The sequence below is a fragment of the Anastrepha ludens genome, chromosome 3 (genome assembly GCF_028408465.1).
Source record: "Anastrepha ludens isolate Willacy chromosome 3, idAnaLude1.1, whole genome shotgun sequence".
NCBI classification, from domain to species: Eukaryota; Metazoa; Arthropoda; class Insecta; order Diptera; family Tephritidae; genus Anastrepha; species Anastrepha ludens.
This window is the reverse complement of record NC_071499.1, coordinates 68,010,992-68,036,834: the sequence shown is the minus strand read 5'-3', so window position 1 is coordinate 68,036,834 and position 25,843 is coordinate 68,010,992. Positions and strand designations below refer to the sequence as shown.

At 34.9% G+C, this 25,843-nt stretch overlaps 1 protein-coding gene across 1 annotated transcript in view; it reads left to right on the top strand.

The window, feature by feature from the left end:
- Positions 1-24,292, top strand: part of LOC128856530 (homeobox protein unc-42-like) — a 41,254-nt gene extending 16,962 nt beyond the window's left edge. The window contains exons 4-6 of the mRNA XM_054091834.1: positions 18,998-19,174; positions 20,870-20,975; positions 24,138-24,292. Coding sequence (XP_053947809.1) covers positions 18,998-19,174; positions 20,870-20,975; positions 24,138-24,244 — 390 coding nt within the window. The 3' untranslated portion in view covers positions 24,245-24,292. The remainder of the gene's footprint in view (positions 1-18,997; positions 19,175-20,869; positions 20,976-24,137) is intronic.
- Positions 24,293-25,843: the final 1,551 nt, after the last annotated feature.

Sequence of the window (25,843 nt, the reverse complement as noted above, 5' to 3'; positions counted from 1 at the left end):
AAATAGCAAGCAAACAAATACTTGCCTACATATGTAAGGTAGGCTTGGCGGGTAGGCGGGTATAGTTCGTCAAATTACTGGGGTTGCTGCTCAATTTGTGTTGGCACATGCCGTGACTGAAAATATTTGAACATTTGCAATAAAATATGGTTTACGCTCGCTAATAAGACGGTGGTTAATGGTTCAAATCCTTGCTGTGTTCGGCGTTGTTTGCGGCCTTTTTGGGTAAGAGTTGAGAGCTGATGACATCTCGTCACATTTGTCATTTGATGAAGTGATAATGCGCTTTTAAAAGCCTATCACACATTTAATCTGCGATTACGTATCCATATACATATTTGTATATTTGTAGGGATTATTCGCCATATAAAATACAAAGGCTTGTCTGGTTGCATATTAGCTATGAAAACATAAATGCATGTACTTACATATGTATGCAGTTCAGATAAAAATCGTATGCATTTCTCGGATAATAATTACCCAGCTCACAACTGTATAAATTTCTCATAAAGAATCACTTATAGCATTTAATTGAAAAGAGTGGGGTAAAATAAAAACATTTTAAGTTTTGGCGGAATCTAACTATATACATATACAAGCCTTGCATACACCACCTTGATCAAAATACTAGTTTATTCCTCAAAAGTGATATTATCGCCTTCAAAGTACTCCCAGCGTTTGATCCAGCTCTCGAAACATGTATATTTATTTATTTTATACTTGGCGTGTACACGCTTGTTTTTTAGTGTTTGGCTGAGCTCCCCCTCCTATTTGTGGCGTACGTCTTGATGTTGTCCCACAAATGGAGGGAGCTACTGTTTCACGCCGACTCCGTATGGCAGATATGTTTTATGTTAAGCTTTTTCATCGCAGAAATAAACTCGGAAGTTTGCCATTGCCTGCCGAGGGGCGACCGCTATTAGAAAAAAACTTTCTCTTAATTTGGGTGTTTCACCGAGATTCGAACCTGCGTTCTCTCTGAATTCCGAGTGGTAGTCACGCAACTACCGATTCAGCTATTTTTCGTATAGCCATCAGAGCCGTGTTCGATTTTTCCATTATCTCCGTTCGGCTGTTAAACCGCATTCACAGTAGCAGTTTTTTGACTCAATCAAACAGAAAAAAATAGCAGGGAACCAGATCAGGTGAATTCGATGGCTGTTGGTTGGTATTCGTTTCGTTCTTAGTCAAAAATTCTCGGACGGTACGCAAAATGCACAAGTTGTTTTCCCAGAAACCCTTTCGTTTTTGGCGAACTGCTTCACGTAAACGTCTTAAAACGCCTTTACTAACAGTTTAACCTTCTGACATGGGTTTTTGGTCTTGATTCATATGGAGCTCTCGGCTCACTCACCGGAAATCTGGATTGCGTGCCGTTCTCATAAACCCACGTCTCGTCGCCAGTAATGATCCGTTTGATGAATTTTGGGCCACATTCAGCCTTAAAAATCATGTCTTTGGCAATACCAAAGCGGTCTCTTTTTTGCATGAAATTTTTGCTCAATACGGCACAAACCCAAGTCATTAACTAGTCTTCTGCTAGCTCTCTGATCGTTAATTTACGACTTTTGATCAACTTTTCCTTCCCTTTGTTGACGTTTTCATCAGTTTTCGATGTCGACGGCCTGACACGACGTTCGTCATCCTCGATGGACTCGCGATCTCTTCTGAAGCACTCATGCCATTCGTAAACGGCTGTTTTCTTTCTTTGGATATTCATTACCGAAACAGTTTCCCAACGTTTCTATGGTTTTCAAACCATTTAATCCATTTTTAACGCAAAATTTAATACAAACTCGTTATTGCAAATTCAAATCCATTTTTAAAACTGTAAATCGAAAATACGTGCAGAGGTAGATTTACTCGTGGCGGCGTAACTTTTACAAATGTCCAGAAATGGCGATAAAATTTAAGAATAGAAATAGATAAAAAATAAGAAATTAAACACAGATATGGCAACCTGACAAAAAAATAATCACAATTCAAATAATTTGCTTAGAGCTTTACCTGGCAGTTTTTCTGGGAACTTTTTGACTAAGGTGATATAGGAGTATATGATTTCTTTCGAAAAAAATCACACTAAGTGTTGAGAGAATTCAAATGCTTTTTCATTGAAGGTGAAAGACCATCGATACAATTAATATAACATCTTTCAAATGGCAGCCACGGCTCCTATTGCAATAACGAACCCAATGAATCCAACTTCGGAGCACTTTTTCCACTAAACCACGTCGTGTGCGATGAATAGTGCATTGAACATTGAAGAGACTCTGTAGTTTACTCACATAGGCCAATAACTCAAATAACCGCTCAATAAGTAGTACAATGAGGTTAAATCACTACTTCTTAGAGACCCTTCAATGTCACAATTTTTTTAAATATAATCGAATCGCCAAACTTTTCCCGCCATAATTCGATTGTTTCACGCGCTGTAAAGCACATATACCCTTTTTGTTGAAACTGGATGTTGTCAGGGTCAACCTTTTATCCATTTCAACCTTAGAAGGATGGTTACAGTTGTATGTACACAAATTTGTATGTATATGTAGTGAGAGCTGAGGTTATGTGCAACAATTTGAATGTGTAATAAGTGTTTGTCATAAGCGAAGAAAAACAAAAAAAATTCCGCATCATTAGCTTTTGAAGCTCATCATTTTTTATAACAGTTTTTTAAATTATTCGAAAGTCCATTGCATTTCACGAACATTGTTGTTCAAACTACATTTTTTTAGCCACTCCTCGCATAAAAGCAGAGGCTACGATATGGAATGCTTATTTTAAGACGGCATTTGTTCGCCTTGTCAGTAGAAATTATCGTTGTCGATTTTTCAAAGGACTTACACCCCAAGGCAAGGCCATCCACAAACAATACTTATTTGGGAATAAATACTTATTCACAGATACCTTTCATATCTGAAGACCGCATCACTATCCGCAACCTGCGACCCGTCCGGTAGCCTGCAGCTCGGCTTTCGCGGCAATTCCACCGATACGTGTTGGTACTATGCGCCCAGTGATCGGCGCGATAGCAATTAATCACCATCATCGTCATTTATCGTTCAAAAATTAAAGAAAAAAAATTCCGAGAACTACCAAAAATGATTCGTCACCTGAATCGCAGTTGGTACAAGTAAAGTAGTCGCGATCTTGCATGGCGACACATTTCGAATGATATGGAACGTTCTAAGTGCTTGCATATCTGATTTTTTAGGGAATTCGAAAAATAAATAATTAAAACATATAATATTTTCCTATCAGATTAGTAAAAAAATTCACTAAAATAATGATAAATATGAGATATAAAGTAAACTTTGAGCTCGAGAAGTCTTTACTTGGTTTTTGTACAGCAAAGAATGTGCATCTTATCACGTGTATTATATACAAGGTGGCGCAAAATTAATCACTCTATCGAAAAATATGTAATTTTTGCAAATAGCGTCGTACTTCAATCATATTTGACACTTGTGGACTACACAGCGCGTAAAGATCAAAATAAAGATTTCCATCCCTCAAAATCATTTTCTATTTAGTAAAAGGGTTATTCAAAAACCAAATTGGATGATTAATTTTGAGCCACCTGTATCTTACGTATAAGTATGAAAAAAATATATTTTTTGTACTTATTTTAAAAGCTGGATTAATGAAACTTCATCAACTTATTGCTTGGAAGAATGCCGGAAGCATATTGGCATTTTTAAACTAATTTACTAAGGCAACTCCCATACAAACCAATTCATCAATATTAGTTCTAAAGATTCTTCTGCCGTAGAAGTCCAAGTACCATCTGGCCTCTTGACCCAAAAAGCCATTGAATAAGCTTTGGACAAAATACTAGAACAAAATTCTTTTCAGCTCTTTTTCTTGGCAACTTTCTCTGTACAGTTGCCAATTACTTGATGAGTAGCTGATGAGAGTAAAATATGATGTGGTTTCTTCCCTTAAGTTTGAGAGCTCATTCCTCCACCAAGGAGGATAGGATTTTTTGCTATACTTCATTGGACATGACGTTTTGTAGGCTCTATTGAATATCGTCCCCAATGTTATAACGCTACTCTCAAGTCTTTCCGTGAGAGTGAATTCTTTCTACTCTATTTTTTACTACATTTTTGAACCTTTTCCAATTAGTTCTTAATGGATTTCGATACGGTAAGGATGGATCAACCATCATATCCAGTCCGTAATGGATCAAGCTATGATCCGAGAAAGAATATTTATTGGGGACTCTCCATTTGTCTACCCTTACTGAACTGTTTTTGGACAGTCACTTCCGCAGTCAATCACTTCCGCCCATCCCCTAAAGTACTCCGTACTAGGGAAGGTGAAGGTGGGAGTATTCATTCTGTTACATACCGTCAGGTTAGTATAAATAATAAAATCGGAAAAGGAGTGGCAATGAAAGGCTCTGCACATGACTTGCAGCGAGTGGTAGAGAACAGCATTCTTCTAAACGAACTGTATACTACGATTGATTTGAGCGTGATTGCAGAAACTAATAGAAGGTGGTCTCTGAAAACTGAATCTTAAAAGGACAAAATGTCAGCTTGGATTCAACAGATTAATTACCAGCGTCCTCACAGGTGTTATAACGGATGCCCTGCACTTCAAAGAAGCCGTGTCAAATATCTTGGCGATTATTTCTTTAAAGGCCTCAGAAATTTGCAAAATGTCTCACTGGAGCCCCTCTTACTTTCTCAAAAAGATCTAAGTGGCTTAAGCAACTTAGTCAGGAGATGGAAATCAAATGCAGGTATCACAATGGGCCTTAGAGCCCCCGAGTGTCTTGTCTTAGAAAGCAACCTGGCTGATCTAACCTAACTTAAGAGTTTATAAAACCACGGCGCAAACTAAACTTCAACATGAAACTTAACATCAACTCATGTTGTCGGGAAGTTTGCTTTTCTCCATTTAGTAAGAATGTATGTATGTACTGCTCACTTACATTTTTTATATTTTGTCCGCCTATGAGGAGGCGGCTGCCGTAGGCCCGGACATGAAATACCAAATGATAGATTTTTCTAATAGCTGTCGCCACTTCAAAGGAAATGACAAGGAGCCGAGTGCATTTCTGCAATGAAAAAGCTGCTCATAAAAACCATTTGCCTTTCGGAATCAGTTTAAAACTGTAGGTCCGTCCTCTTGTGAAAAAACATCAAGACGCGCACCACAAATAAGAGGAGTAAATCGTGTAAGTGCCAATTACTTAGGTATGCATATATATGTATATGCTTATATAATACCTTATACCTACCTAACTAGCTAATCCGCCGAGCAGTTTCTCGCCATGCCTCTGTGATCAGGTACTCAAATGAGCCTAATAACAAAGTATACTGAAGGGATATCAGGCATTCTCCAAATATTTAGTTTCGATCACTTTAAAAACGGCCCTAAATGCCACTTGGCCTTATAACTTTAGCCGTAAAAATGTGCAACTTAAATGATTTCAATTAATCCTTATTAATATTTACTAAGTTTAATACAAAAATGTTAAATATGCTTCTATATGCTCTATAATTATCTATTGCACTATTCTGCTTCATAAACTCTATAATCAGCTGTCAAAATTTCTTCCATTCTATTTTTTCATACATAAGAAATAATTGGAATATTTTCTTGAGAGCTGTATCCGCGCCTTAAGATAAAAAGATTGTAATGCTTAATTGTTGAGCTCTGCTAAAATAAAACGCGTATACTCAATTTAATGGTATGTACATTTGTACGCACGCAGTTGATATTTAAGCTTTAATAAAAAATGTTCTCAAATAAACGACAGAAATCCGAGAATCCCTCCTCCACCCAATGCACCATTTCGTTGTAGCTCCTAACAGTTTTTATCTTCCTGCGCGGTAATTTCACTTTGAAAATTTATAAAAAAGACGAAAAAAGCGCAGCGAGCAAATACATAGACAAAAAAAAGAAGAAGAAAGATAGTAAATTTAAATTGAAAATAATATGAAGGCAATGGCAATTGCAAAGACGATGGCGAAGTAACGCAAAAAGCGACAAATACCGAAAGGCTGTTCGCAGGATAAAGAATGGAGGGTGTTCAGGAGCATATCTATGTAAGTATGTACATATATGAGGATGGTTGTTGCTCAAGTTGACGACGTTGCTCTTGGCGATACATATTAAAGGTTGCGGCATCCAAGGCGATGACGACGACGACGATGGCAATATTAACGGTGGATAGGTTGAAATGTCTTAAGATGAAAGCCAAGCAAAATGGGAGACGTTATTATTTTTGTTTCCCTCTTTTTTTTTGTTCATTTACTTATTTATTCATTTTTTATGGAATTTTGTAAAATAAGTTGTGAATGTGCCTTGGATGGAACAGCAAATTTGTCGAAATGGGGTAGCTTAGTTGTTGTAGATGTATTTATTTAAGTTCGTTTGTATGGTCGTCGAGTTGTTGATGACTTTTTTGCCAATAGATTGGGAAACAGAATGAGGCAATACGACAACTCAGCTATGACTTTGGCTTCTTGCAACGGATGCTCAATGGGTCTAAAACAAGCAAAAGCAAGTGATTTTCAGAACAGGCACGGCAGCTATATTCGTAAGGTCCGCAGACAAGCTTACGATGAGAAGTAGGAGCTCATATAATACATACAAATGTATATAACTCATACATATTAACAAGGGTAGTGGAATTTTCGTTTTAATAGCGATTCGCCCCTTCTTTTTATTCGAATTATTATTTTCGACTGTGTGTATGTGCGCGTAAAAGCTGGGATATATATATAATAATAAAATATCATCACATAAGTTACATATAAATATATACATATCGGTGTGCTTTTGATAAAACGACTTTGGTCGACTTAGACTATTTTTCTGTCAGACACTAAATTGCTTGCTTTTCCGAAATTTGTAATCAATTAATCATTTATAGCCATACTTTTAGTAATCATCTTAATAAGAATTCAATAAAATGTCAAATTTTTCTATGGTAAATCAAAATTGATTGACCTCAAAGAAAAACCTCTTAGAGTCACATAAGTTGTTTAATCGAAAGTCCACAGAAATATGGAGTATCGAAAAGGTATAATATTCTAAGAATAATGTAATTGAATAGACTTAACAGGTAGACCCAAACAGCGTAACATCGATTCCAAGCTCGACCCCGTTTAGTACCTGGCATTATTTTAAGAATCGAAAAAAAAATAATCGAAACAATTTTAAGAAAAGTAATGAGAACTTGTATCAGGAATAGGGGCGGTCATGTCGAGATCGAACTATGGTGAATTAAAAAGATTAAGTTGTTAAGTTTTTTGTTTTATTTAGATATATTTTTATAATTTGTTCCTTCTTATGAAATTTTATCCTCCACTAGTTGATCTAACAAATCGCTACGGCTTACTTCTTCAATTTAAGTATTACGCCTTTTTAGATAGCTTAAAAAAGATACAGAATAGTTTCCATACAATTTTTTTTAATGTTGTGAAGTTGTAAACAGGAAAAAATCGTAAATTCAAAAATTAATCAAGCAGTAATTTTCAACCGTCAGGGCTGTGTTTAGAAGGGATAACAAATAAATATAAAAAGAATTTATAAATTATTTATTAGTACTTTAACTTTATAAAAAATGTATTTTAATTTTTCTTTTCAAAAATTAGTATATAGAAAGTCACGTGACCCAAAGTACAATGAAAAAAAAGTTGCTCCACGGTCTGCATTCTTTCTCCTTGAATAGTTGATGGATCTGTAAAAAGTAAAAAAAATCCTGCACAATAAAGTTGTAGTTATAGTTGTTGAGCCAGATTTTTCGGTTTCGAAAAATTTTACAATTTACGACACTTTAAAAAAAAGATAGCATTTTACGTCATAAATGTTACACTTTAATTATGTTTATACTTTTTTTTAATAAAATATTAAAAAATCCGACTCGACAGACTATAGAGGAAACACTTTCGAAGATTCAAAAAAAAAAAAAAAAAAAAAAATTCCATCAAAAAATATTAAAAACTGTATGAGCTATCCTAAACGATCTATCAAAAACGAGTTTAAACTACACTACCTGTGCGCATTAAACTCCCGTCGGGCAGTTATATTTTCTACCATAACTTTTTTACAATCGACTTCCACAGAAAAACGCTTAAACCTACAAGAATAATAATCTGTAAAAAAAATTAATTTTTCGAAAATGGACGTATGAAACCCCTTAAAAAATTTAATTGATGAGAAAATAAACAAAACTGAGCCTGTAGCAGTACCATATAAAATCTATAGTTTCAGGTGCATATGCGTATAATTTTTCGTGGGTAGCAAAATACAAACGTACATGTATGTGTGTGGTATATCAAAATGCTTAGGGCGATGAAATCAATCGATTCAATATCAAAATTTAATCGTTAAATCGATTATCAAAAATTGTAACGGGTTTTTGGTATAAACAACGTATTCTTCGTGCGAAATTGTATTAAAAAAATTGATCACCTAGTTCACAAGTGTCAAATATGATTGACTTACAACGTCATTTGCAAAAATTATAAATCTTACGATAGAGTGATTAATTTTGTGCCACCTTGAATTAAGAAAATATCTATTTATCCAGCGGTTTCTACCTATTGAAATTATTCTATTTCCTAATATAGATTAAGATTTAAATCCTTGGTGAAGTTTACTTCTAAGCGGTCAGTAAATAAAACCGTGTATCCTAAAAAAAAAAACATATCACTACTTACGATTACTAATAAATAATCGATACAGTAATCTAACATACATATGTAAATGCATTCGTATATCTATACAGGTATTTCCAATATATGAAAGTTTTGGAATATCCGTTAAAAATAAAAGTGTGTTTCCTGCAATTTTTTCTTGCGAGAAAATACTTGCATATATCCTTAGTTATTAATGTATTTACTATACCTGCTTTCCTCTCGCTAGCGCCATAATGTTAATCATGTTTCCAGGTATACCCACGATCATGAATATAATACAAGCTACGGAAGCAAACATTAAAAGCTCGTCTGAATACCCTTCAAATAATTCTACGCCAGATGCTTTGTCTTTCGTAGATGATATGTTGGAGGCCATTATACCGATAGCTCTCAAATAAATCTAAAAATTAAGAAAACATATAAAAAATATTAGCAATGGAGTCAGAAGAACAATCTTGAAATACCATAAACAATATTTATAAAACAAAAATTAGACTTATGGTAGCACAAAAAATTATATTCGCATTAGTTATTAAATATACCTCTCAGGTGAAGTGAAGAGTGAAGTTGGCATATTACACCTAAACTATCATTCAAAATACGTTGGAAAACCTTATAGAGTAATGCAGTAAATGAAAGAGTTGGAGTTATGGTTAATTTATTGAAATATTTACTTAGAGAAATGCAGGTACCTTACAGGGATGTGCATGCAATTGTAAATTATGCTAGGAACATCAAGTAAATCGTAAATCGTAAAGAACGCAAACCATACTTTAGGAAAACCTTTTGAATTTTCCCAATCCTGTTGATTGAGAGTTGTTGATAAGACTACCAAATAATAGTAGCATACTCAAGGTGAGAACATACATCAGAGGTGTACAGCAATTTTAAGGCGTATGGGTCCGAGAACTCCGAGCTATTCCGCCGAATGAAACGAAACATCTCATAATAGATATTTAGAAATGATAATTATTACCTTATGTAAATTTCTTTAGCTTATCAACAGTCTGTAGCCATGGCTAGCAATACTATAAGATGCCCAGATTTCAACAATAATAAATAAAATAATAAATAAAACGCAATTTTGTGTAAGTGGCATGAAAGAATTTTTTAATATTTGAGCAAAGATACGAGTAAATTTTCAAGGCTTCAGCGTACCACAGAAACTGAGCAGATGAAAGGCAAGAGTTAAGGGGACAGATACCTGTAAACGGTCATATTTTCCCTGAGTTTCATTAAAATTATTTAAAATGAAGAAGTCAATATATTTTTTTCAAAATTGACATACAGTTTATTTATACATTAAAATAATTGAATTGTTTTTTTATTTATTATTTTTTATTTAATTTAATCATTTAAAATGGATGTACACTCAATTCTTCCAGGAAGGTCGCATCGGGGCTTCTCAATCGGCGGGCATTGTAGCATCGGCGTCAGTGACCTGAATATAAAAAACCAAACATTTTTGGGTGAATTAAACAAAAATGGAAAAAAAGTTCGCGGAATAAAATGCTTAAAAGAAAAAAATGAATTTTGTTGGAAAAAAAATTATTTTTTCGAAAAATTTTCGAATTGAAAATTCACATAGAAAGTAATATCATAAAAACGATGTGTGAAAATTTTCAGAGAGATCGGTCAATAACTTTTCGAGTTATCGTTCACGGTTGACGATCTATAATATAAGAAATACTTAAATGTAAAATTTTTTTGACATATTCTTAAAGTATTATATATATTAACATTTATGAAAAAAAAATTTTTTTTTTTCGAAATTTTACAGGTGTCCCCTTAATTTTACTGTCCCCTTAATGACATTAACGAACAATACGAAAAGGAACGAATCTAAAATACTGCCCTGGGCGACATTGCACGAAAGGATCAATAGAGACAACCCATTAAATACGACTTAGGCCATTGCAAAAATCATTGAGTGAAAGCCTAGGTAAGCTAGTTTATGGATCAGTATCTCATGGGAGATTTATCGAAAGATTTGGAGAAATTCGTGTAGATGCAGTCGACCTGACATCCAGTAGAAAACGGTGAGATATAGTATGCACTAAAACTGTAGCACACCCCATGACAAAACCATTTTGGTTAGAGCAGATTCAACACTTAACGGAGAATAGCTTCGAAATATTAGAGAGCTTCGATATAGGCCTGTAATTGCATAAATCACTCTTGTTTCCACATTTGTAAATGGAATGAGATATTTTCGCATGAATACTGCAGAAGTCGTAGAGACGAGGAAGGGGAAGAAACAGTACAATACTCTATACGGAACTATCCGGTGTTCGGATAAAACCTATCCCATGCTTCAAGAGAGAGTCTAATTGGCTCCATGAACACTAACAGTAAGGTTCCCGTGTTACACAGTGGTACAACAGCGCACCTACACGATCTACATAAGTGAGTTTGGCCACTCTAATCCGACTGCCACAGAAACCTAACCTAACCTTAATGGAATGGGAGTTAGCGAAGCAACTTTTCAAGCATCAATAAAACTCACTAAAGCGAAGTGACATTTTGAATAGTATTTCTAGAGGTACAACTAGCGAATGACAGCCTTTTGACAGTGTCCTCTTTAGAAGATTTTTTTTTTATTATTCTACATGGCGACTAGTTACAAAGAAAAATTTTATTAACTAACGAGCAGTTTGTTTAGAATTTAGAAAATAAGGTATATATTTTATAATATAACAATTAACGCTAAGGTGTGGTTAGTACATTAAGTCTTTGGGCTTTTTGCGTTTCAGTCTTCTTCTCCAATTAGCTGGATTAACAAGAATAGAGGCCTCCGTATTAACATGGTTTTTTAATCTTTCATCGTGGGCTTTTGCTATCTTTTTTATTGTGTGTGTCACCGAGTCAATAATTCGGTCGCGTTCAAGATCGGAGCTACGGATATACCACCTTTAATAATTTTATTTTGGAACCTTTGTATAGTTTGAGTGTTACTTTGGGTGGAACAGCCCCATAACTGTGCATCTTTAGAGGAATGTTTTAGTTTAAATATATCAAAATAATTATCATTAAAACATAGAATTAATATCAGATGAAAAGTCAATATGTGGAACATCATCATCACACACTTAATTGAATCTGCGAAAAGTCTGCGAACAGATTAGCAGGTAAACTAGAAGTGCTTGCAAATTTGTTATGGAAAAAGGCAGTTGAGGGAATCGATAGGCACGATTTTTTCGACTTAATGAAATTCCAGAACGTCTTAGGGTTGGACTTTATACTTCATTCAGAATTAGCGATGCAGTTTCTGTAAAGAAACTTGTCCAAACAGTTGAATTCCTTCATATAAGGCTGGTATTTGTCATAGGACTGGCTGTTGGTGTGAACAAATTTCTTGTAAAACTTGTTCCGTAGATTCTTTAACTTTTTGAAACTCGTTGTGCACCATGACAGCCTTTTTACTACTGAAATATTCTCTGAACGGGGTTTTTAAGTTATCAGTTCCTGACACTTTTCTGACAGAATGTGCATCTTGAGCATCCCCTTCAAACTAGTTATGGTTCGGTATTTACCAAAAGCACTAGTTCAGGGCTAAAGATTTTTCCTAAAGGTAGTACCTTACATTTTGTGTCTCTGTGAATGTGTGTGTGTGTTGAAACTTAATTTTTAAGATACGAGTACTTTAAAATTCTCCTTATGACGATGGCACTGAATCGTTCATTGGACTAAAAGTATAGCGTACTTAGTTTCTACTTACTGTAGAAAACTTTGTGCATACGTTCACATGTATGCACGTATGTATGTTAATATATACCTATGGACTTACATATAAGAGATTATACTACATTCGGCACGGAAAACGTTTGCTTTGGTTAAGTTTGGCTGTATGAGGACTGATTATTTAATACTTACATATTTACACACATACATATCCACATTTGTGCTCTAACCGAAGTGTATGTATTTGCGCACTATCATCCCAGCAGGTAATCGATTGCGTAACATGTACAAGAATAGAAGCATTAATGCATTTTTATGGATGTGCTGAATTTACAGGGATCGGTACTCGAAGAGTAACCAATTAAAAAGGCCATACATTTAGTTTGGAAAATTACTTTTATTCAATTCAAAGTAAAAAAAGTGTGAAAATAACACAAAATTAAGAATCAATTTACTTTTGCTCGATATGAGCACCTTTTGCCTTGACTATTGTCTTGACACGGTTCATAAACGGATCGCAAGCTGCCCGAATGTGACTTGCAAGTATTTTGGCCCTCTCGCGGATAATGACTTTTTTCACCGCCTCGAGACTGGAGAATCTTTTAATGCGGCCCTTGCTCTCCAAAATTGCTCAAAGAGAATAATCTGAAACGTTGTTATTTAGCCATACTTGGTTTACTCGAGCTTTGTGAGACGGTGCCGAGTCCTGTTGAAACGTCCATGGTCTGCCACCGAAATGTTTGTCTGTCCACGGCTACAAAGCAACCTCCAGAATACTTTCCCGATAGTATGTCTTTCGCATTTACCTTGACGCTGGGCTCGATAAAAATGATTGGAGGCGCCCATCTGCGGTTACTTGTGGCGGTCAATGACTCAAATTATCGTATGAACGGTCGGTCAAATAAAACCTATCGTTTGGGAGCTTACGATTTGCTCAATTTGAAAAAATTCCTCATCAGAAATCACAATGTTCGGAAATTGATCGCTTTTGGCCCAGTGACGCAACTCTTTCGCTCTCTCAAGTCTGACTTATTGCTGCTTTGGTGTGAGATCATGCGCCTTTTGGATCTTATAAGGCTTGACTTTGAGATCATTTTTCAGTATGCGGCGGATGCTACGGTCAGATATTTTCAGTTCTTTCGCCATTTGAATGGCACTTCGTCGGGGATTTCGCTCAAGTTGCTTCTTCACTTTTGAACCATTTCACGTGACGTTGCACTTTTACGTTTCAAATCCATTACTGATTTTCTCTTTTCGCGTTTACTCTCGGAAAAATGCTTCCGCGCGCTAGTAATTAATACTCTGGACTGAAATGTATCAAACTAACAGACAGCTGATGCCTATGCATCTGACAGCTGATGTCTATGCGGCCTGAAGTTGGTTACACTTCGAGTGCCGGACTCTGTAATAAATATGAGTTGTGATCATTGGAAATTTTAATAAGAGTTAAAATGTTTATAATGGGATAGAAATAAAAAATCGAGCCCATGGCCTCGCAAATTTACGCCAATGCTCTATCCGTTCGCCTTATGTGACAATTGGGCCCGCTCTCAATGAATGTCCATAGATTATTGCAATCGGACTAACCATTAACTTTGCCCATAAAATTGGTTTGTAAAAACATTTTTTTGGGATTTAAAGTCAGACGGGTACCAACTTAAAAATAACTAATTCTGCACTAGACAAGAAACAGTCCGTTTTAGTACTAGGAATTTACATACATACACCTATATTCGAACATATACATGAGTAGGACTGTGCAAAACTCATTTTAACATTTACTACTGCCAGTTCTCCCCCTCCCTATTCTATGGATGTAAACGGGATCCATTCCGTTCTGTTTGCCAATCCGTCTGTGTACTAAGGGTATATTGATGTTCGCTTGACTGCCTTTTGCTTTCAGGAATGGCGGATTTAACTTTGCAATGTTAGGAATGAAAATGATGATGGTGGTGGTAGAGATGGTAGCGGTGATGGTGGCGATGGTTATGCGCCTGTGCATGAATGAGTGTGTGGGAGGTTGCAGGTGGTTTGTTGGCCGGCGGGCTAGCAGCCCAGTCGGTTCGTTGGTTGGTTGGTTGCTTGTTTTCTTGCTTGATTTTGTGTAGATGAAAATGTGTTTGTAACTGAACGAATGGTGGGCGGAGTAACTCAATTAAGGATCCATTTGATGGCGAACACACACACATACACGTACATACATACAGAAATTGGAGTGAATACAAATATACGCTCATATTTATACAAAAATATATACACACATACATATGGAAATACAAATTTTCTCTTTTCGTATTATTTCTCCACTTTCTTCTCTTTACGATTTTTCTGCATTTAATTCGCTCGTTGTTCGAGGCCAGCAACAGCCTTTAAAGTTAACTAACAAGAATATTTATATAAAAATTCAAAGTCAACGAAAATTCGTACTCGTATAAATCACCTTAATTATATGAGTATGAATTTAAAAGTGCATTCAGCGGATGTAATCAAAATTAAATGAATCCAAATTTAATTTTTCGGTTTTAACAAATTTTGGTTTCATTGACCTACAAAGCCGTGGAAATGTTTTTCATACAACTTGTTAAAATATTGGAATTAATGACCGTCTAACTCGTTTAATCATCGTAGCGAAATGGGTTGATACGTGGCCATCATCCGGGAGCGCACAGGTTCTACACTCGTTGTGGACACGAAACACCAAATGAATGGGCAAGTTTTTCTATAGCGGCCGCTCCTCGGTAGGCAATGGCAAACCTCAGACTTTTTATTTACCATGCAAAAGCTCTTCAAAAAACACCATCTGCCGTTCGGAGGTGGCATAAAACTCTAGGTTCCTCTATTAGTGGTAAAATATGAAGGCGTACAGCACAAATGGGAGCAGCGCCTCTGTCAAAGCAGCATACACGAAAAATATCTATCTATAAAAAAAAAATTAGAACTGTAAGATGCAAAAAAAAAAATGTAAGAAAGGCATGAATGTTCATCATCATCCTCTATTAGCGTTACAGCCCGGGGTGGGCTTTAGCTAATTTTTTCAGGTCCTCGATGTCATTATGCAGCCAAGTTGTTTTTGATCTGCCACGGGGTCTTGATCATAAAGGACCTTGATTGTAGTCCAGCAGCTATTCTTAGGCACTTCTCATCTGCAAGATGCAGGCTGCAAAGCTCGATTTATAAATACCGAGTTTGCACCTACGTGAGAGAGATATTGATTTCAGGAGATTTATGTTGGCGTAGCACGCACAATTCCCCGCCATTATCCTATCAGATATACAGCCCTGCATGCTGTTGTCATTACGTATTAGTACGCCGAGATATATAATATAAATTTGGACACGCTCTCAAAACTCAATTCTCCGATGTAAATAACGCCAGACGCTTTCCTTTTCACTTTTGAGATCCCCATATAAAGGGTTGTCCAATAACAGGTGTTATGAATGAATGGGTTGCGCTATCGAGAGTTGATGAACGATTTTTTAGGGCCGGAATTGTATGGTATTAATCTGGACAACGTTTATTTTCAACAAGACGGCGCTACGTGCCACACAAGCAACGAAACCATATGGAAAAGTTTCCATACTGTGTTATCTTTCGAAGAGATGATCGCAATTGGCCACCGAGATCTTCTGGTTTAACACTTTGTGACTTTTTTCTTTGGGGCCACGTGAAAGAGAAAGTCTACGCCAACAGGCCAGGGTCGATTAAGGACCTCAAAGATGGAATTCGTGAGGCTATCGAGGACATAGGGCAGTCACTTTGCAATTCGGTTATGGAAAATTTCATGAAAACGATATTGTCCTGTAAGCGTGGTCGTGAAATCATATTATATATTCCTCATTTCTTCCTATTTTTGATAATATTCAAATAATTTTTTGAAATTCTTATTTTCTACAATGTGCATACTACATACAAATACAGTCATTGATAGCTAATTAGAAACGCGATATTTGGCTTGTGACTACTTTCTTTTTGTTTTCTTAATTTTCATACATTTTTTATAAAAATATAGCTCAATATACAACAAATATCATACAAATCAAGTTTCGGCCTTTAAAAAAAATTATAAAAATTTAAATTCGATATTTTCATACTTTGTATTCAGAATTTGTAGACATTTTCTAGCTATGCAGTTGCACAGGCTATAATAAAGTTAATTAGATCTTGTAAATACAGTGAAATAAATGAATAAAATCTGAGATAATTTTCGTCGATTTTTGACAATTTTTCTTCCTTGACGGTGTTAAGAATATTTACCATAAAACGAATGCACGAAATTTTTTTAGTGAACAGTAAAACTGCGTAGCCAAATTCTTTTTTTGTAATTCTGTTTACAAATTTTTAAATTTTGATGGAAATTTGTCGAGTATTTATAAATCTTGTATTTATTATAGAATGAACTATATTTTTGTACAAAATTATTGAAATTAATAAATAGTCAAGACTTGTCAATAGGTTGTGCTTTTATAATTTTTCAACGGGGTGTATATTTACTGTGTGCACAACATTTTTTCGTTTTGTAAATCAGCTTTAGAGATGTTTTATTGTTTTTTTATACGAGTATTAGTCAACAAAAACAAGTTGCCTTACAGACCAATACAGGTGTTTTAACAAATAATATTAATCCGTGAGAAAAAAAAAATCTAACAAAACATACTAACTGAAATTATTTATATTCATAATTAAGAAGTCTAAGGGGTTATATACCTTTAGTAGGCGAACAAATGGGAATTTTCCAGAATTTTTTCTGAGAAAACTTTTAAATTTATCGATATAAAAATTTGTACACATATTATGTTATTTTTTAACTGTATTTTAAGACTTAGTATTAGTAAAAATATTTATTTGGAAAGTAGCTACAGCTGATCACCGGTAGCTCCTCTCAAAAAAAACGTTTTGCGGTGACCACTATGTGTATCTCTGAAATTAAAAAACAGATTTCAAGTAACGTTAAATCTAGTAATAAATCGAAGGAATAAGCAAAATAAATTTTTTTGACAAAATGGCGGTTTCTCAAAAAAAAAAAATCGATTTTTGACAAAAATTTCGGCCTTAAATTCTTTATAAAAAAATATTTATCGGTGGGAAAAAATCTTCGATTAAATACTAAAAAATATATTTAGAAGCTCGTGTTAAAATTTGAGACTTATCGGTTTAGCCGTTTTCGAGTAATGTTGGTCACTGACTTTGAAAATACCGTTTTGAGGAAAACGCGTTTAAAGTTCTGAAACGCCTTTTCAAATTTGCGTGTAACTTCGAAAATATTGACCGGAACGATATTAAATTTTCTGTGTGTATTCCTAAATATGTATATGTGACCTGGTCTACGAAAAGGTACCTTACGTGCGAAAACAAGTTTTCGAGAAAACAGCAGTTAAAGTTTAAACTTCTAAAAACCCTTGTAACATTTTTAAATATTAATATTTTGAAAACAGACTTCAGTATCGTATTCATTACACCTCATACTGTTCAGGAATGGTTCAGTTTTTAATTTGCACAAATTATTGTCTTCGTTATTCTAATTTGTATCATGACAAAAAAATCAGTCTTTTTCGTATTTGTACTTTTCTTTTTTTTTACTTTTAACAAACTTTTAAACAAATTATGACTTTCTGATTTTCACCATTTTAAAGAGCCTTTCACACACTATTCGAATCAACAAAAAAGTGACAAATGATTTCTTGACACGTAAGGTACCTTTTCATAGACCAGGTCACATATATACATTAAGAAAAAAATAATAAAAAAAATCATTTTTTTTAAATTCTAACTGTATATCACTCTAAGAAAGCCTTCGTTGGCTGAGTCATGTCGTCCGAATGGATTCAAATGCTCCGGCTCTGAAAGTATTCTATGCGGTACCAGCTGGTGTAGCAGAGGAAGAGGAAGTCCTCCTCTGCGCTGGAAAGATCAGATGGAGAAGGACTTGCCTTCACGTGGTGTGTGCAACGGTGTGTGTTAAACTCGCCCAAAATCGCTTAAGCGGTTATCGCACCAATCAAGAAGAAAAAGAAAACAGAATAGGCCATATCAAACTCCCACACCTACACCTCCTTACAGAAGGTTCCCTGTAACAGTGGCCGCACATTTGAGAGTATCAGGAAGAAACACTTCGGATCCAACAAAGCTTCTGTTTCTGTCGCCAATATGACTGATTTAAATAATTTTTTAAAATATTGTTACTTAACTTCTTCTTCTTAATTGGCGCGATAACCACTTACGCGATTTTGCAGCAGTTTAACAAAGCGCGCTAGTCGTTTCTTTCTCGTGCTATCCGGCTACCACGATTTAAAATGATTTGCTTCTAATAACACAGATTATTTTATCGAACTATCGAATTGTGGGCTCTGGCAGCTAGAACTCGTTCTCGTATTAGTTTTAGAACTATACATTAATTCTAATAAATAAATGAATAAATAAAATACTTGTACAACAAATCAAGCAAGAATTTAGTAAGCATTAATTGTTAATCATCGTCCAATGAATTGTTTATATTATTTTCACAACTCAAGCCAAGTTAAGAAACGTCTGAAGAGTTATAAAATGAGAATAAATGTTTTTTGTTTTTCTGTATTTCCATGCCGTGTTAAAGACTTTTTATTATAAAGTATATGTACCTATGTGTTTGTATTAAAATCTTTGTTTAAATTTTATTGCAGGTTTGGTTTCAAAATCGACGGGCTAAATATCGAAAACAAGAAAAACAACTGCAAAAAGCATTGGCGCCATCTGTGATCCCATCGTGCAACGGTATGATGAGAAATATTCAAGGATATAGCGTATCGCGTGGTTATCAACCCTACCCGCATCACAATTCAATAAATCGATATCCGCAGGTGTGTATACAACACTACTTTGAATAAAGGCACAAATGTTTGGCTGTGTGAAATAAATGTTACACACGCACACACAAATAAGTAACGGGTGTTTTTTAGAGATATACAGTGAACCAAAAAGAAACTGGCACACCAATATTCAAGAAATTAAAATTTATATAAATAAAGAAATTACTCACAGATTTTTAAGAAATCGCTTACGTTGAATATATTTCATTTTTAACTATTCATTTTTGGTTTAATATTAACGGTAACTCCGTTTATTTAAGTAATAACAGCAATATCATAGTTTTTCAAAGTCAAACAAAAAGTGGGACACCCTAATTTTTTAGCATATTTAAGTAAACAGTGTGTATTCCGTTATTTTTGTATAAGTGAAATACAAGGTGAAATCCAAAATAAACAAGACTGAGTTAAAATACAAACGACAAGAGCTTTGTTCTGATAACTTCGAGTTTATTTAGTCAAAATAGTCCCCTCTGGCCTCGATACATTGATTTGCGCGATCTTAAAGTTTTTGGGAAGAGTGTTTCAGGTTATTGACCGAAATGTCCTTCAGGATGTCGGTACAAGCCTTTTGGATTGCCTCTACGGACGCAAAACGTTTTCCTTTCATGGCCAAATACAATTTTCCGAATAGGTAGAAGTCACAGAGAGCCATATCAGACGAATACAGTGAGTGATTGATGCTTAAAATACGATTTCTAGTCAAAAAATCAGTCGATTAGATGGAGCATACCATGCAATAAACGCCAGCTTCCTCCTTCGTGGTATTCAGGGCGAATTCGACGAATGCGATGCAACAAACGCTCCAAATCGCCAAGATAGAAATCTGCATTTACGATTTTGCCCATTGACATGAACTCCTTGTGGACAATTCCCTTGAAATCGTAAAAACAAATGAGCATCGACTTGATTTTTGACTTCTCCAAGCGCAGTTTTTTGGGTGGTGGGCCGTCTGGGGCCTTCCATTCGGCACTTTGACTCCTAGTTTTAGGTTCAGCTGTGGAAGTGTCATTCCACAATTTTTTAATAAAATTAGGATACGTAGTTTTAGTACCCAATAAATTTTAGTATAACAAAGTGTAATTTTAAAGTCGCGAAAAATTTTCTGGATTTTTGATAATTTTTTTTCGCTGACGATGTTCCGCATTTCTTCGTATAAAAAAAATGTCATGCGTTCGTTATATGAAGAAAATGCGCAACGCTTTCAGGAGAAAAAACTATCACAAATGAACGAGAATTTTTAACTACTTGAAACGGTAATTCTATTGAATTTTAATTCATTAGCTATATTCATAAGCTATTAAAATTCAATAGACTAAAAAAGGTCCATACAATTCTGATTATAAATTTTGAAATTTTAATGAACATTTTTCGAATTTTTACAAATCTTTACAAAGTCTGAAATTTGATTATTTGTTCTAGGTTACAGAATAAACTATATTTTTATAAAAAAAAAAAAATAATTATAATTAAGAAATAACTAAGTAAATAGTCAAAACTCGCCACTCTGTGGCGCCTTTATAATAATTTCGGATAGTGCATGAAATAAGGTTCTATATTTCTAAAACAAAAAACATCCGTTACTTTAGGTACATAACCTCCATACACACATAAAGTATCTTTCGCCATCTGAAGTTATACAATAAACAAATCTTAGAAAATGTTGTTAAGAAATTTGTGTTTTTTCAGGATCTTTTCCAAATGGGCGCTTCCTCTTATCCCGGCATGACGCAGCCGTTCTCAATGACACATGGCACCAATATGGGTTCCGTTGGCGTTCGTCAGGATTCCATGGGTGAGTATACCCCACAAAAGGGTACATAACTACCTACTAAATTAGTTAGCCAGCATTCAGTAATTTGCCACCGTTTAATTTTCTAGCTTAGCTTGCCTTCCATTATGAGAATTTACAAGTAGATCACAACGGTAAATTTAAATATGCCCATGATATGAATTCTGACTTAGTTATTTAAGTAATATATCTGTAGGTACTCGTACATAACAGGCATATACATACATACATACATACATACATGCATACATATGATATTCACGTAAATCAAGAAGTCTACCATCAGGAAATTATGCATTTATTTTCTTGAATTTATCATACATGAGCAAAAGTCTCATTCGCATTGGCTACATTTCCGTTTCTTAAATTGAAGTTCCTCCGAAAGCTCCTTAAAGAAGCATATAAGAATATTTTCTTAGCTTAGAGAGGAGAGACGTTAAATAAAATCAATTGGTTGGTGTTTCGGCACCTAAGATAATGAAAATGGGAAATGAGAATATAACTTATTTTATTGCATTTGAATCGTTATTATATTACCTTTCAGTGAGACGAGCTCGAGTAATCACTTAAATAAATATGCGCATATGTATGTATGTAGGTGCGTGTATTTATACATTTTACTAATGCATTTACGGAAGTAAAATTGATGAGATGAGGAATATGAAGGCCAACAATCTTTGAATCATTTTTTTCGGATAACTTTTATTGAAATAGCGAAGGTTTGTGAACATGAAATGAACGTGAAAAGTTAGGTTACGTTAATGTAAGAAAAACAAGAAAATACTAAAAAAAATAGTTTGTAAACGAAAAATGTAGAATTATGTCAGCTCAACAGCTGATTCTGTAAAATTCACTGGGAGCCAAGGATGCGGTTAAGCATCGTGAGAAATTGGTTTTAAAGGTCAATTGTGTTTTCGAAAAATCATCACCAAAGCATTGTCATTGGGGAGAAGAGGTATTGCACATTAAAGCACATAAAAACTCAATCCAAAGTTTAAGAAAAGTAACCCAGTATTTTTTTAATTCCAGATAAAAATAAATAATTAGCGCGTACGAATAAACTTCTGTTAGGTGTTTGGCCGAACTCCTCCTCTTCTATTTTTTGGCATGCGTCTTGATGATGTTCCCCAAATGGAGGGATATACAGTTTTAAGCCGATTCCGAACGGCAAAAGGTTTTTTTTATGAGGAGCTTTTTCATGGCAGAAATACACTCGGAGATTTGCCATTGCCTGTCGGGGCCGACCGCTATTAGAAAAAAAAATTTTGGGGTTTCGAACGTACGCACTTCCGAATGGTAGTCACGCCCCAACCTATTCGACTACGACGATAGCTAATCCGAGATAGTTTATTTAAATAAATTAAATTGTCATTAATACATTTTTCAAAAGTAACTCACGTTTATTTCACAGTTGCAAACAATTAAATGAAAAGTTACAATAACAATTCACTACAGCAAATGATTCGTCTTTGAAAAGAGTATCGCCCAGTTTCAAGCTTGCACTCTTTCTGCAACTTTAGTCTCATAGAAAATCCCTTATTTCCACAGTGCTGAGGTTACCCAACTCATTGAAGAATTGCTTACCTAGAATGGCGAATTTTCGCCAGGATAGAGCAGTACCCCGTTATCACGATAGTGCCCCGTTATCACAGAGATTAGTGTGCTATATAAGTAAACTATGTTTGTTTTGGGATTCCCAATATTTGTCATTAAGAATCGGCCACAATTGACTGGATATTGGTTAGGGAATAAGTTCATAACGTTTTTGTATTCTCTTTCATTTTACAACAATTTGTTTGCAGTTTGGCAAAGAACAAGCATTCATTAGATAGAACTCTTTATGTTCTACAAAAGTAATTATGTTAATTTAATTTTTGAGTTTTTCACTTTTTGATTAGTTTTGAGGCTTAGAAAGGGAATACCCAGGAGCTAAAAATCAACATTTTCGACACCTGCTCTTCTTTGCTTTTCATCGAGGTCAAAAGCTGCCGAAACAACACGGGACACTTGCGACGTGTATGGAGAAGGTGTTACAGGCAAGTCTACAGAATGTAAATGGTTTGCAAAGTTCAAAAATGGCGACTTTGACGTGGAGGACACGTTCCGCAGCTGAAGGCCTTCTGAATTCGATGAAGAACGTCTCAAATCTCTTTTGAAGGAGCGGAAGAATGGCCGCCAAACCAGTCGTGTATTGGCGGAAAAAATTAACTGCGATCATAAAACGATTCTCAATCACTTTCTTCTAATGGGATTTGCCGAAAAATTGGGAGCCAACGAAAAAAACAAAGAAAGTCGCCTTCAAATTGCTTCTCAGCATCTCGCCCACTATTGTGCAACACGCGGTCATAATCAGCGCTTTTTGTATCGAATCATCACAGGAGATGGGAAATGGTGCCTATACATCAATATGAAGCTAAGAAAGAAGCAGGTGACTCCAGGAAATACGCCAAAGCCGAGAGTCAAGTCGGATCTCCATCCAAAGGAGATCATGATAAGTGTTTGGTGAGACTGGTAGGGCATGGTGCACGGTCAACTAGGAGCTCTACTTTGCCCACCTACACCGCGTGAATGAGGCTATTCGACTGAAAATACCTGATCGACATGGTCAAACTACACTTCTTCACACAACGCCAGGCCCCATGTTGCACAAGTCGTCAAAGCCGCACTCCAAGAGCTCGAATTTGAGGCCCTTAAGCATCCGCAGTATTCTCCGGACCGTGCACCGCTTACCATCTTTTCCGCTCCCTGTCAAACCATTTGAAGGGCTTTACCTTCGATAACGAAAAGGTCCTTAAAAATGGGCCCAAAAACTTCTTTCACACCAGATCAGGCGAGTTTTGGAGAGACGGCATCAACAAATTGGTCGAGAGGTGGGAAAAGGTTGTAAGCGGCAACGGCGAATATTTAATTGATTAACTTATTGATATAATTATTATTTTTTGTTCAAATAAAAGTCTTCAGTAAAAACACTACGAACTTATCCCCCAACCTAATGCATCTTTCCCCCCCTTGTTCACTCCACTCGGGAGCATAGGGTCTCGACAAGACCCTCTTGCGTTGGTTGCGTTAATCTACATATTTGATTTCCTAATTAACATACATATTTAAAAGAAAATTAACTGAATTATAATATTATTTGATTTTTTTTATTTATTTCTTTCACAGGCATGTCACCGGAAGATGAATGGTACAACAAAAGCTTATCTGCCTTGCGTATGAACAGTTCGCACCATCCTAATTTGTCAGCGCCGATGTTGCAATATCAAACATAATCGAAGACCTTTGACGACTTCTTTTAAAATACAAATGTTGAGTTATAAAATGCGAACAGCAAACAATTTGCTGCACCAGTCAATATTTGTATTTTAAAGGAATGCCGTCAAGTGATCTGTTTTATGAAGAGTGCCACCCCAAAGCAGGTGCATACTTGTTACATATTTTAAAATGCCCATAACTATAAATATTATACCTAATAATAACAACAACAATAATAACAATCATAATAATAATAATAAAATAATAAAATAATAAAGATAATAATAATAAAAATAATAATAAAATAATAATAATAATAACAATAAAAATAATAAAATGGGGAATACGTAAAGGTGTGTGAGCAGATATGGGGAGTATTTATCAAAGTACACATATATATGTGTATGTATGCATGTACAAGGTGTACAATTAATCGCTCTATCGGAAAATTTATATATATTTGACACATGTAAACTAGACAGCTGCAGCATACAAACACACAAGCAATGGAGCGCGTAAAGATCAAAATAAAGATTTCCATCACGATATTCCATTCCAAAAAGATATTCAAAAACAAGATTGGATGATTAATTTTGCGCCACATAATATATGGTATGCCCGTTATTAGGCGTGTATATGCATACAAACGCATTCCTCCGAAAGGAAAAATTCGACCGTTTTACAAATAATTAGAAGAAGAAAAAGTATTAAATAAATATAGAATTCATGAAATTTTATTGTAAATAATCATAGTGTTAAGAATCCACACAAAAGTTGAGCGATCAGAAAAGTGCTTCGCACATGTTTGTATGTAAATGTATTGTAATTGCATGTTTGTAATATACTATGGGAATTATGCCAGACTTTTATATGCGTATTGATTTTGTTGTAATTATACGCAATGAAAATATAAATCTAATAAATAATAATAATAATTATATTAATATGTAGGAAATACGAAAAGGAAATGAAAATGAAAATCAAATGTTATCTGCGACCAGATGATTTATATGAAAGTAGCGCATTAGCGTTTTCCGACATCTCAACAACAGCCAGCCCCTACTAAGCATTGTATTTGAATTGTTACGATACTATTTCCGATTCACAACCCTGCATTTTAAAGAAAATCTCCTCTTAAGCAAATAATTCACTGTATAAAAAAATAAAATAATGGAATGGAATGGAAAGTGTAATTTGTGCTACACACGGCAGCGTACAGTCAGTCTGCTACATCTCCATTGTAATAATTCTAATATTTGTAAGTTGTAGCTAAGCAATGACTAAATAAAATACCAACTACTTAAATATTTGATTAAAAAATTTACACTATTTTATGATTTAAGTCCAGAATATTCAACAAATATAAAATGCAATTTTCCCACTCTATGTTGTAAAATAAAACAAATAAAAAAAAAAACGATTATTAAATATAAAATTGAATTGAATTTAAAATTTTTTATTATTTGTCTAGGACTAACCCATCCAAAACAACACTTGTCAAATGTCCGACCCTTAATGGAACAACACTTCAACTCTCGACAGAAGCGAACTATCTTGGCGTCAGTCTTGACAAAACGCTTACGTGGAATTCCCATATTGAGACACAAGGCTTTTTG